An 18,096-nucleotide genomic window follows, 5' to 3' on the forward strand; every position below is an offset into this window, starting at 1 on the left:
GGGCTTCTAATTGTCTGGCCATAAACAATACATCCAACTATCTGACCAGTACATACACAGTTACCAGAGAGAAGCACCAACATCTGGGTTTTAAAAGCCTCCTTGATAGCTACCCAGAATCTCATCTGACACATGAACCTTCTTCCAAAGAGTTAGCCCCAAAGAAAAACCTCACCTCAGAATACATATATACTTTTTAGAGCCAATCTAATCAAGACACTCCTACCCAGTGCCTCATTAACACTTACTAAAAGGTGTGGAGCGCAGAGCCAAGATGGCAGAGTGAGGAAACGACTCACTTAAGCTCTTAAACTCTTTCAGATACCTCTAAGGAGAGAATCTGACCAAACTTTGGAGGTGCAGAATCCAATAGGAGACAGACTGGCAGATTCACAGTCCAGGACAGACTGGAAGGTCCACGGGAAGGATGTGTTCTGCAGGGGTGAGCCCACAGTGCACAGCACAGTGCGTCCAGTGCAGGGGAGCGGGAGGGCCCAGGGGAGACCTTGAGGCAGCAGCAGGAGGAACCAACAGAGAGGTAACCCAGGGTGAGAGACCAACAGAGCCAAGCGAGTGACAGCCGCTGAGCCCCAGATATCAGCCTCAGCAGCTCCTGAGACTTTCAGCCCACAGATTAAAAGTCTGTAAGTCACCTACTTGAACTTCTGGGAGCCAGGATGGCAGAGTGATCAGTAAATGCTCTCTCCTCCCCCCCTTGTTGACCTCGAAAGAACCATAAAATATTTCCCCAGAAAAATCCTGGATCAGTGGGCACAGTGAAGGGGCAAACAGTCTCATAACACCTGAGGCTAGGAAAATAGCTAAGGGGGATTCCTCTTACTATGGCAGAGGCAAACCAGAAGGAAAGGGGCCCTAGGGCGGTGGAAACTTGCACTAGGACCCAGGTGTCCTCAGCACTAGTAGAGGAGCCCCAGGAGGGGTGGAAACTCACACTAGGACCCAGGCGGGCCTCAGCGCTCCAGGGGAAACGGAAAGACAATAGGGCAGCTGGGATCACCAACCCCTGAGTTTGCCTTGGCCTCAGCTCAGCTGAGGAGATCTCCCGTGACCAGACCACCCCTCTCCCATGCTTAACAAGCTAGCCCCAGGGCTGATTGGGGAAACACAAAACAAAAAGATAAAAAAGGCGCCCTATCCTTAGCTTTTTCACATCAGCCAGCTCAACACCAAGTTCTGCACCTTCTAACTGAAAGAACCAGAAGCTACAATACACAATCACCATCACGAGCAAGAAAAAGAAAAACAAGGGCGAAAAAAAAACAATAGAATCTTTCTATGAGGACAAAGACCAAAACACGAATACCAAAGAGGTCAGTAGTGAGACTGTACTCCCATTTGAAACTTCAGAAGGGACTACAAACTGCTCGCATGCACAAAAAGCTCTCCTGGAACATCTGAAGAAGGAAATAGAAGAGAAACTGGCCAATGATTTTAAAAGTATGAAAAAAGAATTCCATGAAGAGAACACCTCTTTAAAAAGGAAAATTGAACAAATGGAAAAGGAAGTTCCAAAACTAACTGGAGAAAATAATTCCTTAAAAGGAAAAATTGGACAGATGGAAAAGTGGATGCAAAAGTTAACGGAAGAAAACAATTTGATAAAAATTAGAATTGAGCAAGTAGAAACTAATGACTCTATGAGACAGCAAGAATCAATCAAACAAAATCTAAAGAATGAAAAGATAGAAGAAAATGTAAAATATCTAATTAGAAAAACAACTGACCTGGAAAATAGATCCAGGAGAGAAAATTTAAGAATTACTGGCTTGCCAGAAAGCCACGATGAAAAAAAGAGTCTGGACAGTATCTTCCAGGAAATCATCAAGGAAAATTTCCCAGAAGTGCTAGATCCAGAGGGCAAAATAGTCATCGAAAAAATCCACTGTTCACCTCCTGAAAGGGATCCCAAACTAAAAACACCAAGAAATATCATTGCCAAATTCCAGAACAATCAAGTGAAGGAGAAAATACTATAGGCAGCCAGAAAGAAACCATTCAAATATCGAGGACCTACAGTCAGGATCACACAAGACCTTGCATTTTCTACATTTAAAAGATCAAAAGAATTGGAATCTGATATTTCATAAGGCAAAGGAGCTGGGACTATAACCAAGGACCAATTACCCAGCAAAGCTCAGCATAACATTTCAGGCAAGGAGATGGTCATTCAATGAAGTAAGAGATTTCCTGACAGACAGACCAGAACTTAATAGAAAATTGGATCTTCAAACACAGGTCTCAAGAGAGGCATAAAAACAGGGGAAAATAAAAACTTGTTACTCAATTTGGGCAAACTATGTACCTCCCTATAAGGGAAGATGATACCTGTTAATTTTGAGAATTGTACATCTATTATGAAATATAAAAGGGATATACATAGAAGAAAAGGGTATAAAGTAAATGATGTGATGATAAATACATGATTTAAGCATGTGAAGGGATTGTAACAGGTGGTGTGAAAAGGAGGAAGCAGAAAATGGTAAATTACATCACAGGAAGAAGTACAAAATTATAGCAGAGGGAAAGAGGGGAGGGAGACGAGCACTGTTTGAGAGGTACTCTCATCTGATTTGGTTCAGGGAGGGAAAGTATATTCTAACTAGCTCTATAGATAGTAGGAGGGGAAGGGGGAAGAAAGGGGAGGGTAAGCTAAAAGGGAAAGAAGAAGCAGTAAGGGTAAAGGGCAGTAAAAGGGAGGGGGGGCTAAAAGAAGGAAGGGAAGGCTGCAGGAGGTGGTGGTGAAAAGTGAAAACTATTGAGGGAGAACTAAAAGCACAAATGGTGGGAAAGAGAACAGAAAGAAATACACAGATTGTAATCATAACTGTGAATGTGAATGAAATGAACTCTCCCATAAAACAGAGATGGATAGTAGAATGGATTAAAAGCCATGATCCAACAATATGTTGTTTACAAGAAACACATTTGAAATGGGGGGATATGCATAGGGTAAAGGCAGAAGGTTGGAGCAGTATATATTGTGCTTCAGCTGATGTAAGAAAAGCGGGGGTAGCAATCCTAATCTCAGACAAAGCAAAAACAGAAATAGATCTAATCAAAAGAGATAAGGAAGGAAACTATATCCTGCTAAAATGAACTATAGGCAATGAAGCAATATCATTACTAAACATGTATCCTCCAAGTGGTATAGCATCCAGATTCTTAGAGGAGAGGTTGGGAGAGTTGAAGGAAGAAATAGACGGCAAAACTATACTAGTGGGGGACCTTAGCCTCCCCCTCTCTGAACTTGATAAATCTAACCTCAAAATAAACAAGAAAGACGTTAAGGAGGTAAATAAAACTCTGGATAAGGTAGATATGATATATCTCTGGAGAAAATCGAATGGCAATAGAAAGGAATATAGCTTTTTCTTCTGAGCGGTACATGGTAAACATATACAAAAACTGACCATGTACTAGGACATAAAAACCTCACAATCCAGTGCAGAAAGGCAGAGATAGTCAATGAATCCTTCTCAGATCATAATGCAATAAAAATTATATATAATAAAAGACCATGGAAAGATAAAGCAAAAATCAATTGGAACTAAGTAATCTAATCCTAAAGAAGGAGTGGGTTAAATAACAAATCACAAAAACAATCAACAACTTCATTCAAGAGAATGCCAATAATGAGACAACCTACCAAATCTTATGGGATACTGTTCTTAGGGGAAAAGCAAAAGCAGTTCTTAGGGGAAGTTTTATATCTTTGAATGCCTACATAAATAAAACAGAGAAAGAGGAGATCAATGACTTGAGCATGCAGCTGAAAAAGCTAGAAAAAGAACAAATTGAAAATCCCCAAGTAAATACCAAATTAGAAATACTGAAAACCAAAGGAGAGATTAATAAAATTGAAATTAAGAAAACTATCGAATTAATAAATAAAACCAATAGTTAGTTTTATGAAAAAACTAATAAAATTGATAAACCTTTGGTAAATTTGATTAAAAAAAGAATAAAATCAAATTACTAATATCAAAAATGAAAGGGGTGAACTCACCTCCAATGAGGAGGAAATTAAAACAATAATTAGAATTACTTTGCCCACCTTTATGCCCATAAATTTGACAATCTAAATGAGATGGATGAGTATTTTAAAAAATACAAAATGCCCAGATTAACAGAAGAGGAAGTTGAATAATTAAACAACCTCATCTCAGAAAAAAGAAATTGAACAAGCCATCAATGAACTCCCTAGGAAAAAATCTCCAGGGCCAGATGGATTTGCAAGTGAATTCTATCAAACATTTAAAGAACAGTTAATTCCAATACTATATAGACTATTTTTGAAAATTGGGGAAGAAGGAGTCCTCCCAAACTTTTTATGATACAAATATGGTTTTGATACCTAAACCAGGAAGAGACAAAACAGAGAAAGAAAATTATAGACCAATTTCTCTAATGAATGTAGATGCAAAAGTTTTAAATAAGATTTTAGCAAAACAAACACAGCATCTTATCACGAGAATAATACATTATGATCAGGTAGGATTCATACCAGGAATACAGGGCTGCTTTAATATTAGGAAAACTATTAGCATTATTGATCATATCAACAACAAAACTAACAGAAACTACAAGATTATCTCAATAGATGCAGAAAAAGCTTTTGACATAATACAACACCTATTCCTATTGAAAACACTGGAGAACATGGGAATAAAGGGAACTTTCCCTAAAATAATAAGCAGTATCTACCTAAAACCTTCAGCAAGCATTATATGCAATGGAGATAAGCTAGATGCATTTCCAGTAATATCAGAGGTGAAACAAGGATGTCCATTATCACCACTATTATTCAATATGGTACTAAAAATGTTAGCTGTATCAATTAGACAAGATAAGGAAATTGAAGGAATAAGAATAGGCAAAGAAGAAACTAAGTTACCACTCTTTGCAGATGATATGATGACATACTTAGAGAATCCCGGAGATTCAAGTAAAAAACTACTTGAAATAATAAACAACTTTGGTAAAGTTGCAGGTTACAAAATAAACCCACACAATTCTGCATTCCTACATATCAGTAACAAAGTCCAACAGCAAGAGATAGAAAGAGAAATCCTATTTAAAGCTAGGGTAGACAGTTATAAAATATCTGGGAGTTTATCTGCCAAAACAAACCCAGGGACTATATGAACACAATTACAAGACATTTTTCGCACAAATAAAGTCAGATCTAAGTAAGTGGAAAAACATCAATTGCTTGTGGATAGGCCAAGCCAATATAATAAAAATGCCAATTCTACTTAAATTAATTTACTTATTTAGTGCCATACCAATTAAACTATCAGATAATTATTTTCTAGAGCTGGATAAAATAATATCAAAATTCATCTGGAAGAACAAAAGGTCCAGAATATCAAAGGGACTTATGAAAAGAAATGTTAGGGAAGGTGGCCTAGCTCTACCAGATCTCAAATTGTATTATAAAGCAGCAATTATCAAAACCACTTGGTACTGGCTAAAAAACAGAAGGGTAGACAAGTGGAATAGGCTAGATACTCAAGACACAGTAGGCAATGAATACAGCAATCTCCTGTTTGATAAACCCAAGGACCCCAGCTTCTAGGATAAGAACTCACTGTCTGACAAAAATTGCTGGGAAAACTGGATAACAGTACAGCAGAAACTAGGCACAGACCAATGCCTGACACCATACACAAGAATAAAGTCCAAATGGGTACACGATCTAGGTATAAAGATTGATACCACGGACAAATTGGAGGAGCAAGGAATAGTGTATCAGATTTATGGAGAAGGGAAGAATTTTTGACTAAAGAAGAGATAGAAAGCATCCTGAAGTGCAAGATGGATAATTTTGATTACATTAAACTGAAAAGTTTTTGTTCAACCAAATTCAATGCAACCAAAATTCAGAGGGTAGTAGGATACTGGGAAAGAATTTTTACAGCTAATCTCGGGGATAAAGGCCTCATCTTTAGAATATATAGAGAACTGAGGCAAATGTCCAACAATACAAGTCATTCCCCAGTTGATAAATGGTAAAAGGACATGAACAGGCAATTTTCATAGGAAGAAATTAAATATATTTATTAAGCATATGAAAAAATGCTCTAAATCACTTTTGATTAGAGAGATGCAAATCAAAACCACTCCAAGGTACCACATCACAACTATCAGATTGGCAAACATGACAGAACAGGAAGATGATAAATGTTGGAGAGGATGTGGGAGAGTTGGAACACTGATTCATTGTTGGTGGAGCTGTAAGCTCATCCAACCATTCTGGAGAGAGGTTTGGAACTGCGCCCAAAGGGCTACAAAAATGTGCATACCCTTTGACCCAGCAATATCGCTTCTAAGATTGTATTGCTAAGAGATCATAAAAATGGGAAAGGGTCCCACATGTACAAAACTATTTATAGCAGCACTCTGTAGTCACCAAAAACTGGAAATCAAAGGGATGCCCACCAACTGGGGAATGGCTGAATAAATTACGTATATGGATATAATGGAATACTATTGCGCTATAAGAAATGATGAACAGGAAGACTTCAGAGAGGCCTGGAAAGACTTACATGATCTGATGCTGAGCGAAAGGAGCAGAACCAGGAGAACTTTGTGCACAGCAATGACCACAGTGTGCGAGAACTTTTTCTGGCAGACTTAGAACTTCGTAGCAATGCAAGGACTTAAAAAAAACAAAATTCCCAATGGTCTTCTAAGGCAAAATACCTTCCTCATCCAGAGAAAGAACTATGGAATTCAATTGCAGAATGCAACATATCATTTTTTTGTGTGTGTGTATTATGTTTTGGTTATATGATTTCTCCCATTCATTTTAATTCATCTACACAGCATGACTATATGTGTAGATTCTATGTAGAATTGTATGCTGTCTCAGGGAGGGAGGGGGGAGGGGGGAAGTAGGTAGGGGGCAAAAAATCTAAATTATACGGTAGTGATTGCAGAACACTAAAAATAAATAAAATTAATAAAAAAAAAAGTTGTGGGCTTTCTTACAAAAAACAAGCATCCCTAATCAAGCTTCCCTTAATGGGCTCTACCTGAAGTCTATTAATGGAGAAGGTATGGGGGGGATAGATCTTTAACTCCCATGAACATTACATTAACATTAAAATAGGCCCCAATGAACAACAGGCCCACTGCCCCTACCTAGCCATTCACCAATCTCCCCCCACCCCCTACTCAGTGTCCTAACTTCACATATGCCTCACTGCTCCCTAGAACAGCAGGTGTGTCCATGAACTCACATTCCTCAGAACAGCAGGCATGTCCATGTGATGGGATCCCAGTCACTGCCTCTACCTAGTCACTGCCCCCACACTTGTTCCTTATATTTACCACAGAAACAGCAAGTATGTTCATGTACTCAACCACAACCACATTCATCTAGTCTCAGAGGACCACAATACTCAGCCAATCAGAAAGCAAAACTACCAGGATGTCCAAGCAGGATATGTTTGTCCTTCAAATCAAAGTCAACTGCAAGTCATGTCATCATCTTGAAGTCATGGTCCTCTTCGAGAATGAAGGATAAACACAACAAATCATTTAACATACCCCTCTTGCCTTTTCATAATTTCTGTTATGTAGTTATATCTTTACCCTATAAAAATCTATCTTGCTTTCTCTGTACTTGGTGGTTCCTCTTGGAATTTAGCCCACTTTATGAGAGGTGTCAATCTCAATAAGTGCTTATGCTTGGATTAGAGGTGGTCTGACTCTGAATTCTTTGAGATGGTTCTACCACAACACATCGTGAAACTACAACAGTTTTTGGTGTCCCTGGGTGGGCAGATAGGCAGAGCCTAAACCACAGCACAAGCTGTGTGACCCTGGACAAGGCACTTAAACACTTGAGGCAATTCTGCAACACTAGAAGCTGCCTAACGGCAGTTCTTCATGCAGGAGTTCTCTGTCCCAAAGAAATAACTAGTGCAGCTCCTATTCTGGTTACCTACATAATCAGCAGTAGAACCAAATACTGGACAATGAGCTTATGATTCCTACTTAACATCAATTATTGGGGTATAACAGAATAGTTTCCAAGATAAGTACTTTCTACAAATACAGGTAAAAATTATGGGAAAGTGTACATTACACTTAACATTTTGCTAGGAATGTATTCCCTACCTTGGCTTCTTGATCTCTGTTTAAGAAAGGTGAGGCATCAATACATAGGCCATGCATCTCAGAAGGAAACTCAAGGATGGCTTCAGAAGCATGATTCTCAATGGCGCCAACATCACTCTGGTTTTCTTTTAATAGTGAGTCTTGTCCTTGCTGAACTTCAGCATATTTGCCATGAGATCTAACAGGAAAATAAAAATCATTTTTACTAATATGATTTGTAGATTATTCCTTTAACTTAAATAAAGCAAAGAATTGGGCCCAGAGTTAATAAAGAAGGGATCTTATAAGTGGTTTAATAGGACTAGACAAAGTATAGTCTTCCATAAAGATCAGTTTGATTAATACAATAGAGAGTTATCAAGCTGATAAGAGACATGGGCAACTGTGCAAGGGAGGTTAATAGAGGTGGGGGTGGAGGCGGGGGTGGTGCTGTTCAAATCACTTCCTTTTACTGCTATTAGAAATGGCACACCTCAAGGTGATTCCATTACATTGACCTCACTGCTTTTGTGGAACACAAAAATTTGCCAATATAGCTGGGATAAGGGCCTTTTACTCCTGTTTTCCTAACAAATTATAGCACTCCAGAGGCCATATAGTCCACCACAGATCTGTATAGAAAGGTTTCAACCTCCCAAATATATTGTCATCTAGTTTTTCCTTGTAAATCTGCTGATAGGGAGCCCACTATCCTCTGGGGCATTGCAGACAACCTCCGGCTATTTCCGTCATTAGAAAGCATTTTCCTACAACACTCCTCTCTGTTCCTATTTCTGATTAGAGTCAAAAAGAACTAAGTTCACATGACACCCCTTTCAATATTTGAAAGCTGCTATCATATTGTCCCTAAGTCTTATTTTCTCCAGAATAATAATAGCTAGCATTTATAGAGTGCTTTAAGGTTTGGAAAATGCTTTACTAATATGTTGTTTGGTCCTCACAACAACCCTGGGAGGTAGGTGCTATTATCATCATTTTACAAATGAGGAAACTGAAGCAGGCAAAAGTTAAGTGACTTGCCCACAGTCATACGGCTAATGAGTGTCTGAGGCTACATTTGAATTCAGATCTTTTTTACTCCAGGTCCAGTACTACATCACCTAGTTGACTAGGTGGTTAAACATTGCCATTTTCCTCAAATGATCATCACATGCTTTTAAGGCCTTTCCTAAAATATGGTGCTTGCAACTGAACATAATACTTTAGATATATTCATTGCCTAAATACATAGTGTTTAATAATCAGCAATAAATATGCTTATTCCTTAAATTTTCCTGAACTTATCCAATTTTTCTGATGTTTCATTTTTTTTCAAAGTGCTTAAATTATACTGCGAGACTCTTTTTTTAAAATGGCAATTACCTGACTCCTATTTCCTGGCTCTGTGTTCCAGTGGTACTCTGTGATGGTTGCAATGACACCCATGAAGGGCTCAATTCATATCTTCCCCTACACCTCTGTAGGGATAGATCTCTAGGTTGCAGAGAAAACTGTGAATTGAGCCTTGTGCATGCTAGGACATCTCTTGGAGTGAGTGTTCTACAGCAAGGCTGGACATCTTGAGACCTAAACAAAGGAATATGTTTTTAGAATGCTAGTCATAATAACAGATGCCACTAATACTAAATAAAAGTGACTTGATTTCACATCACACATAATGAACTAGGAATTCTCTTGCTTTTTATACCTTGGCTATATTAAAAAGATCATCTTTACCAAATTTATATCTTTCTGCAGTATCTCAAATGTAAAATTCATTTTTATACAAATTTCATATACTAATAATATCCATTTGAGTTTTAATTGAAATCATTGTTTTTCTAGATTATGCAGGTTCATTGTTAAAAATATTTCCTTAAAAACATATCTGATGACACAGTAAAATTCATATAACTTATCAAATTCATGCTTTTAAAAAATTCATTAATGGTTATTTGAAATAACTTATTTTTAGGAGTCAAAATGATGAAGAAAAGATAGGGACTCAACCTGAGCTCTCCCTAATTTCCCTCCAAACAATTTTAAAATAATGCCTAAAATAAATTCCGGAGTAGCAAAACCAACAAAATGGTGGCGTGAAAAAATTTTCTAGTACAAGACAACTTAGAAGGTTGGTAGGCAAGACCTGTCACACCAGAGTAAGAGTTGAGCACAGTCCAGTGCAGGCAACACAGCAGCAGGCATCAGAGGCAATGGAACAAAATCAGCAGCAGCAGTTTCTGGAGCTCTCAGCCCACAGATGGTAAGGAGGTTGGACAATGGTAGACTGTAGGGGTCCCTCTGCTGGTGCAGGGTGCAGGACTCTGTCACATGGCCCATACATGGATATGGGGATATATACATAGTCCCAGAACAACGAGGAGCGGTAACACACCTGAGCTTGAAGCCACAGGGGGAGGAGGGACATTTGCTTCCAGACTGAAGCATAGGTTAGGAGAACAGTAAATACAACTCTCCTAGATTATACCATCTTGGAAGAACTGAAAACTTACAGACCTCCAGAACTAGTGTTGAAAATAGCTGCACAAAAACCCTGAAGCTTGGGATGGGGCCTCCTCGACCCCAGAAGAGCCCAACTTTAACAGAAAGTTAAAAGTCAATAAATAAGATGGAAAAATGAGCAAACAACAATAACAAAGAAACTGACAGAAAGTTATTATGATGACAGGGAAGATCAAATAGCAAATTCAGAAGACAACAAAGTCAAAACTGCTACATCTAAAGCCACAAAGAAAAATATCTATTGGTCTCAGGCCTAAAAAGAATTCCTGGAAGAGTTCACAAAGGATTTTTAAAATCAAATAAGAATGGTAGGAGAAAAATTAGAAAAAAAAATGAGTGACACAAGAAAATCATGAAAAGAAAGAGTCAACAGCTTGGTAAAAGAGGCACAAAAATACTGAAGAAAATAAAACCTTAAAAAACAAAATAGGTCAAATGATTTTTTAAAAAGGCACAAAAATCCACCAAAGAGAAGGACTCCTTTAAAAGCCAAACTAGCCACATGGAAAAAGATACATAAAAATTTAATGAAGAAAAAAACTTAAAAAATAGAATTGGCTTAATGGAAAGGAGGCATAATAGTTCACTGAAAAAAATAACTCCTTAAAAATTAGAACTGCGCAAGTGGAAGTTAATGATGCCATCTGACATCAAGAGACAATAAGACATTGTTTTTTTGAATGAAAAATAGAACCATCGGAAAAAAAGGAAAATGTAAAATATCTCACTGAAAAAAACAACTAACTTAACAAACAGATGAAAGAGAGATATTTTAAGGATTACTGAACTACCTGAAAGCCATGATGAAAAAAAAGAGCCTAGACATAATATTTTAAGAAATTATCAAGGAAAACTGCCCTGATATTCTAGAACCAGAGGATAAAATAGAAACAGAAAGAATCTACTGATCACCTCCCTGAAAGAGAACCCAAAATGAAACTCCCAAAAATATTATAGTCAAATTCCAGGGCTCCCAAGTCAAGGACAAAATATTGTAAGCATCTAGAAAGAAACATTTCAAATATCATGGAGTCACAGTCAGGATAACACAAGATTTAACAGCTTCTCCATTACAGGATTGGAGGAGGGCTTGGAATATGATATTCCAGAAGGCAAAGGAGCTAGTACTACAACCAAGAATCACCTATCCATCAAAAGGGACATTCATTAACATTCCAGAGCTGAATCAAAACTCTGACATTCAAATACAAGACTCAAGAGAAGTATACAAAGGTAAACAGGAAAGGGAAATCTTAAAAGGTTCAATAAAGTTAAACTGTTTACATTTCTACATCGAAAGATGACACATGTAACTCCTAAGAATTTTATCATTATTAGGGCAGTTAGGAGTATGCATAGACAAAGAGCATGAATGGCAATCGACTATGATGGGATGATATCCTCCACCCCCTCCCACAAAAATTAAAAATGGGGTAAATTATCTCATATAGAAGAAGCATGAAAGAACTTTTAGAAGGAAGAGGAAGAGGAGGAAGGAGCATTTGAACCTTACTCTCATTGGAATTAGTTCAAAGAGAGAATAACATACATATGTAGTTGGGTATAGAAATCTATCTTACCTTACAGTAAAGTAGGGGATAAGAGAATAAGGTAGGGGGGAAGGAGACTCATAGAAGGGAGGGCAGCTTGGGAGAGGTGGTAATCAGAAACAAAACACTTTTGAGAATGGACAAGGTGAAAGGAGAAAGAAGGAAAATACATAGTAATCATAACTGAAAAATATTACAGCAAGTTTCTCTGATAAAGGCCTCATTCCTCAAATATATAGAGAACTGAGTCAAATTTACAAGAATACAAATAAATCTTGAATTGAGAAATGGTCAAAGGAGGCAGTTTTCAGATGAAGAAATCAAAGCTATTTATAGTCATATAAAAATGCTCTAAATTACTATTGATTAGATAAATTCAAATTAAAATGATTCTGAGGTACCACCCCACCCCTATCAGATTGACTAATGGTCCAGGAAAGAAAAATGACAAATGTTGAAGTGGATTTGGGAAAACTGAGATACTAAAACACTGTTAGTGGAGTTATGAAATGATTCAGCCATACTGGAAAGCAATTTGGAGCTATGCCCAAAGGGCTACACCGTTTGACCCACCAATACCCACTACTATATCCCAAAGAGGTAAAAAAAATAAGGAAAAGGAGCTATTTGCACAAAAATATTTACAGTTTCCTTTTTGGTGGTAGCAGAGAATTGGAAATTGATTGGATGTCCACCATTTGGGGAATGGCTTAACAAGTTGTGGTGTATGATTGTGATGGAACACCACTGTTCTATAAGAAATGACACAGGATGTTCTCAGAAAAACCTGGAAAGATTTATACGAACTGAAGCAAAGTGAAATCAGCACAATCACGGTACATCGTAACAGTAACATTGTATCAATGATCAATTGTGAATGGCTTAGCCATTCTCAGCAATACAATGAAAGAAGACAATCCCAAAGGACTTACAATGAAAAACAATGCCTGACTCCAGAGAATTAAGACTGATGGAGTCCGATTGCAGATTGAAGCATATTTTTTTTAAGGCTTTCTTTATTTAGCTTTTTGGTCTGTGTTTTCTTTCACAAACAACCTATATGGAAATATGTTTTCCATGGCTGTACATGTATAACCTATATCAAAATGCTTACCTTTTTAAGGAGTGAGAAAGGGGAAGAATTCAGAACTCAAATATTTCAAAAACACATGTTAAAACTGTTTTTACATGTATAATGAAAAAATATACATATACATATTTTAAAATATCCTATTTTATTTACAGAGATACTATTCATAAGCCAAAACCAGATATCACTGAAGTTGGTGGTGAATACATGTGTCAAGTACAATATAGAAGTGTGGATTTCATCATTGTGCCATTAGCCATACCTCAGCCATGAAATGTCTTTGCCTCTTATGCATAAAGAGTATGGATGTTGTGTTCACATGATGTGACTACTCCATTTTCCAAGGGCTTTTCCCTAGAATGTTTACTTACTAAACTCATTAAGGGATCCTGTAGGACTTCTGTTCTCAGGTCTGTTTTAATTTATAACACTTGCCTGCTATTTCTTCTGTGCCACTTGCTTTGTTCCCACAGTGACCACCTTGCTTGCTCTCTCTCTTCATATTTTTTATGGCGCAGGGAGAAGACTTCATCAGAAAGATCTTCTATCTGGAATTAGAAATGAAAATTTACTGCTACTTCTGTGAGGAAAATTACTAAAAATGAGAATAAGAGCTTTGGTGAATCTTTTAAAAGACAATTTATGGAATAGTGGAATCATAAATTTAAAGTCAGAAGGGACCTTTAGAAGTAGTCCTACCTCCTAATTTTACAGATAAGAAAAGGAACTCAGGCCCATCTAGATGAAGTGAAATTGACCAAAATCATACAGATCATAGCAGAACCCAAGTCTTCTTGGACTCTAAAACTAGCATTATTTCTAGTACACCAGAACTCTAGAATAAGTACATTTAAAATAAAATATGAGATCTTATCTATTCTCATTCTTTCAAGGATGATTTCAAATGCTTTAAAAAGGAGAAGTTTGAAGTATGATCTTATCAATATTTAGACTCAGCAAAATTGTAAGTTTTCTAACTTCCTGAACCATTTTTCTACTTTTTATATTCCCTTAACATTTAGTATGATGTTTTGTATGCATTGCTCAATAAATACTTACTAATTCATTAACTACTAAAGCTAACAAAAACTGAGTGCCTCAAATATACTATTTTTTATCTTTCAAAAATTCATTCTAGAGTCAAACCTGCATTCAGATCCCAGATTTCTGATCCTATGATTCCACAAGTTCTCCTGTGAATGACTTCAAGTCCTGCCCTGATGGAATTTACCATCTAATGAGAGTGAGGAAGGTAGAGATATGACACACAAATAACCCTAACACAAAATGATATGTGGTCAGTGCATAAAAGAAATACTAAGTGCTATGTAAAAGCAGGGAAGGGAAAATTCATGATTGTTGGGGAGGCAGTGTATGGGAGGGGGGGAGAGAGGCGGTGTCAGGAAAGACTGCCTGAAAAAACTAGCATTTGAACTGAACTTTAAAGAATGAAGATTTGATAAGATATACTTTCAGGTATATGGAACAGTGCAAGTAAAGGCTCCAAGATGTGAAAGTGTGAAACATAAGTGTTGTGGGCAGTAAGGAATTATCTAATCTAGTCAAGTGGGAACAGAGTACATAAGAGGTGTCAAAACTTGTGGTGAAAGTCACCAAACCCCAGAGTCATTGGAAGTCAATATGCAGGGGCAGGGATCTGTTTCTATTTGGGTTTGACACCAGGGGACTACGTGGAAGAAAGAAATAGAAGATAAGACCAGAAAATAAAGGTGGACAAATTGTGGTCTTTGAATGCCAGGAAAAAGGAGTTTGAATTTTACACAAAAAGCACCAAGAAGCCAAAAACCAAACTCACAGAGGATGCAAGAACTAGAAGGTTCCTTAGAGATCAAGTTCCACTGAGTTATTTTACAGATAAGAAAAGTTAAGTCCTGAGAATGGATTTGCCCAATGACACCAAACTAGATAGGCAGAAAAACTAGAAATGCAACCTAGGCTTCCTGGCAGAAGATGACTACAACCAGATCCCCATATATACAAGAAAGGTTAGGTATGAAGGAAGTATAGGAAGTGGGAAATTTTGTTAGAAGGTTCTTACAAAAATGATATCACAATAGTGGTAATAATCTAACATTCATTAGAATGTGAGCTCTGTGGACATGGAATCTGGTTTTCCATTGCTTTGTAACCCCAGTGCTTGGCACATAGTAAGTGCTTAATAAATCCTTGTTGACTGATTAAATGGCAATAAAAATAGAGAAGAGGGAATGGATGCCAGAGACATTGGGGGGGGGGGAGAAAAATCAAGTGGTTTTGGTGACTAATTGCAAATACATTGAGGCGGAGGGAAGAGTCAAAGATAAGAAACAGGTCTCAAATATAGTGGACATGATAAATGGTAGTACTAATGGTACAGTGAAGTCAGAAAGAAGGCCAGATTTAGGTGGAAAGAGAATTAGCTCCATTTGGGATAGGTGGTAACTGAGGAGCTGGCAGCACTCCATCCTCACCTCCACCTGCTGGAATCTTTCACTTCTTCCTATGGAAAGACTTTCTTGACCTTGCTGTTAGTATTCCCACCCTCCAAAAATTATATTTATTTAATTTGTCTAAGTCTTGTATACCACCACCACCACCACCATTGCCACTGCCTCCGCCACCACCACTGCCACCAGAAGTACAACAGAAACTCTTTGCGGGAAGGGAGGGTTTTTAACTTAACTTTTTCTGCCAGCACCTATAATAGTACCTTACCCACATCAGGCACTTCATATACGCTCGCTGACTTGCAAGACATGTCCTATAGGCAAAATCTATAGGTCCAGAACTTGGGGGAAGTAAAAGCTAAAGATATAAATTTGAAAGTCATCTGCAAGAGATGGTAGTTGGAGTAAGTAAGATTGTTAAGGGTAAGAGTATAGAGAGGCTATGAATACTGGAGAACCTTGGTTCTCTATTATTTGAAAAAATATGCGGTTAAGAAACCAGTGAAAGAGACATGTAGTTAGAGGAAGAAAAATCATAAGAATATGCTCTCTCTGAAGTCAAGGTAGAAGAGAGTATCCAGAGAGTATCCAAAGAGTAGATAGACTGAAAAGGGCCTACTTAGTTAGGAGGCCATTCAGTTAAAAAGTTCAATTCAAACATAACTGCCTACGACTATGCTAAGCTTTTGGCTTGGGGGTAAGTGCATGCATGCACACACACATATACACACACACATTCTTTGCCTTCAACAGCTTATATGCTACTGGGGCAGGGGAGGGAGGATAATACAATACGTATACAGCTAAGTAAGTAAAAGGTAATTTGAAGAGGGAATGAGCACACTACTAATAAGTGGGGAGCAAGGAAGACACATCATGTAGAATTTGGTATCAGATCTAAACCTTAAATTCTAATCGCTACTGGGGAAGGGGGAGTGTATGGTGTAAGCCTGTTAAAGACACAAGGACAAGAAATGGACTGTGGAAGCCACATGAGTAAGCCCAACTTGCCTGAAAAGAATACATGGGGGTGAATAATAGGAATTAAGTTTGGCAGTAAGCCAGACTGTGGAGGCTATGCATGCTGGGCTGAGGAATTTGTGCTATTATGGGGGAAAACATGATCAAATCCATACCACTAGAAGTTTATTTTGATATGTAGAGGACTGATTAGAGAGGGGAGAGACTGAAAGCAGGAAGATAAATTTGGAGCCTATTGCAATATCTAGGTAATGAGGACCTGAACTAAGGTAGTGGTTGTATGAGTGAAGAGGGCACAAGTGTGGGAAATGACATGCAGAGAGAATTAATAAGACAGAGTAAATGGATAGATATGGTAAGGGAAGGAGGACAAGAATCATAGATGACTCTAAAGTCAAAAACTAGTGGTAGAAAAAATGGTGCCTTCAACATAGAGAACCTTGGAGGAAAAGAAGATTTAGGGGAAAAGAAAGTGATCAAGGTGAATTTGGGGAGGAAGACATAAGAGATGTGAAACAGGTTTCTCTTTTAGGATCACTGGAATTGAGAGGGAACTTGGAGGTTCTCCTCCCCCATTTTATACATTTTATAGATAAGGAAACAGGTGCAGAAAAATAGAAGTGACTTGTCCATATTTAAACAGATAGCAAATAGGTTTAAAATCATAATTTGTAAGACCTGAGCATGTTTGGGAAGAGGCCTTTAGAGAAGGAAGAAAAAAGGGGGGAAAGGAGGAAGGAAGATGAAGAAGCTGCTACCAGAGGACCTCAGTCTTCTCAAGGAGGTACAACAGTTAACATTGGCATTATAATAACAACAACCACAACCACAATAATAGCCATGTACTTTATAATTATATCTCATTTGATCCTCACAGAGACTTCTGGGAGAGAGATGCTTTTGCCTAGTTTTATTATCTATAAAGATGAAACTGAAGCAAATAGAGATTAAGTGACTTGTCCAAGGTCACACAACTAATCAGTGTCTGAGGCTGGATTTGAACTAGGTCTTCCTGATTCCAGGCCCAGTACTTTATCCACTGTGCCACCTATTTGTAATGATAAGAAAAAAAGCAATAAAAGTTATAAATTATATTATGTTTCCTAGTAAGGAATACTCCACTGGAATTTTTTTAAAATATGCCAAATAATTCTGAACATAATCTACTTTCCTGTTCCTTTAAGAATGTCTTAATCATAGAGTCACATAAAGTCAGAAACAACTAAAGAACACCTAAAACCTTTTTAGAAAGGTTTGTCTGGTCTCTAACACCAGAAAATGATTTCTTTCAAAGTATTTTTAAAAAATGAGCTTTTACCCACTGAAGATGTTAGAGGATGCGACACATCTTTATTTTCATAATTTTACTGCATTTGGA

General features: G+C 37.6%; 1 protein-coding gene across 4 annotated transcripts in view; it reads right to left on the minus strand.

Moving 5' to 3' along the window:
• Positions 1 to 18,096, minus strand: part of KANSL1L (KAT8 regulatory NSL complex subunit 1 like) — a 192,734-nt gene that overhangs the window by 14,953 nt on the left and 159,685 nt on the right. For all 4 annotated transcript variants that reach the window (XM_072617456.1, XM_072617454.1, XM_072617455.1 and 1 more), the window contains 3 exons: positions 13,726 to 13,838; positions 9,511 to 9,714; positions 8,149 to 8,326 (listed from right to left, as the gene is read on the minus strand). In XM_072617456.1, coding sequence (XP_072473557.1) covers positions 8,149 to 8,326; positions 9,511 to 9,714; positions 13,726 to 13,838 — 495 coding nt within the window. The remainder of the gene's footprint in view (positions 1 to 8,148; positions 8,327 to 9,510; positions 9,715 to 13,725; positions 13,839 to 18,096) is intronic.

The sequence above is a fragment of the Notamacropus eugenii genome, chromosome 6, assembly GCF_028372415.1.
Source record: "Notamacropus eugenii isolate mMacEug1 chromosome 6, mMacEug1.pri_v2, whole genome shotgun sequence".
Taxonomy (NCBI): domain Eukaryota; kingdom Metazoa; phylum Chordata; class Mammalia; order Diprotodontia; family Macropodidae; genus Notamacropus; species Notamacropus eugenii.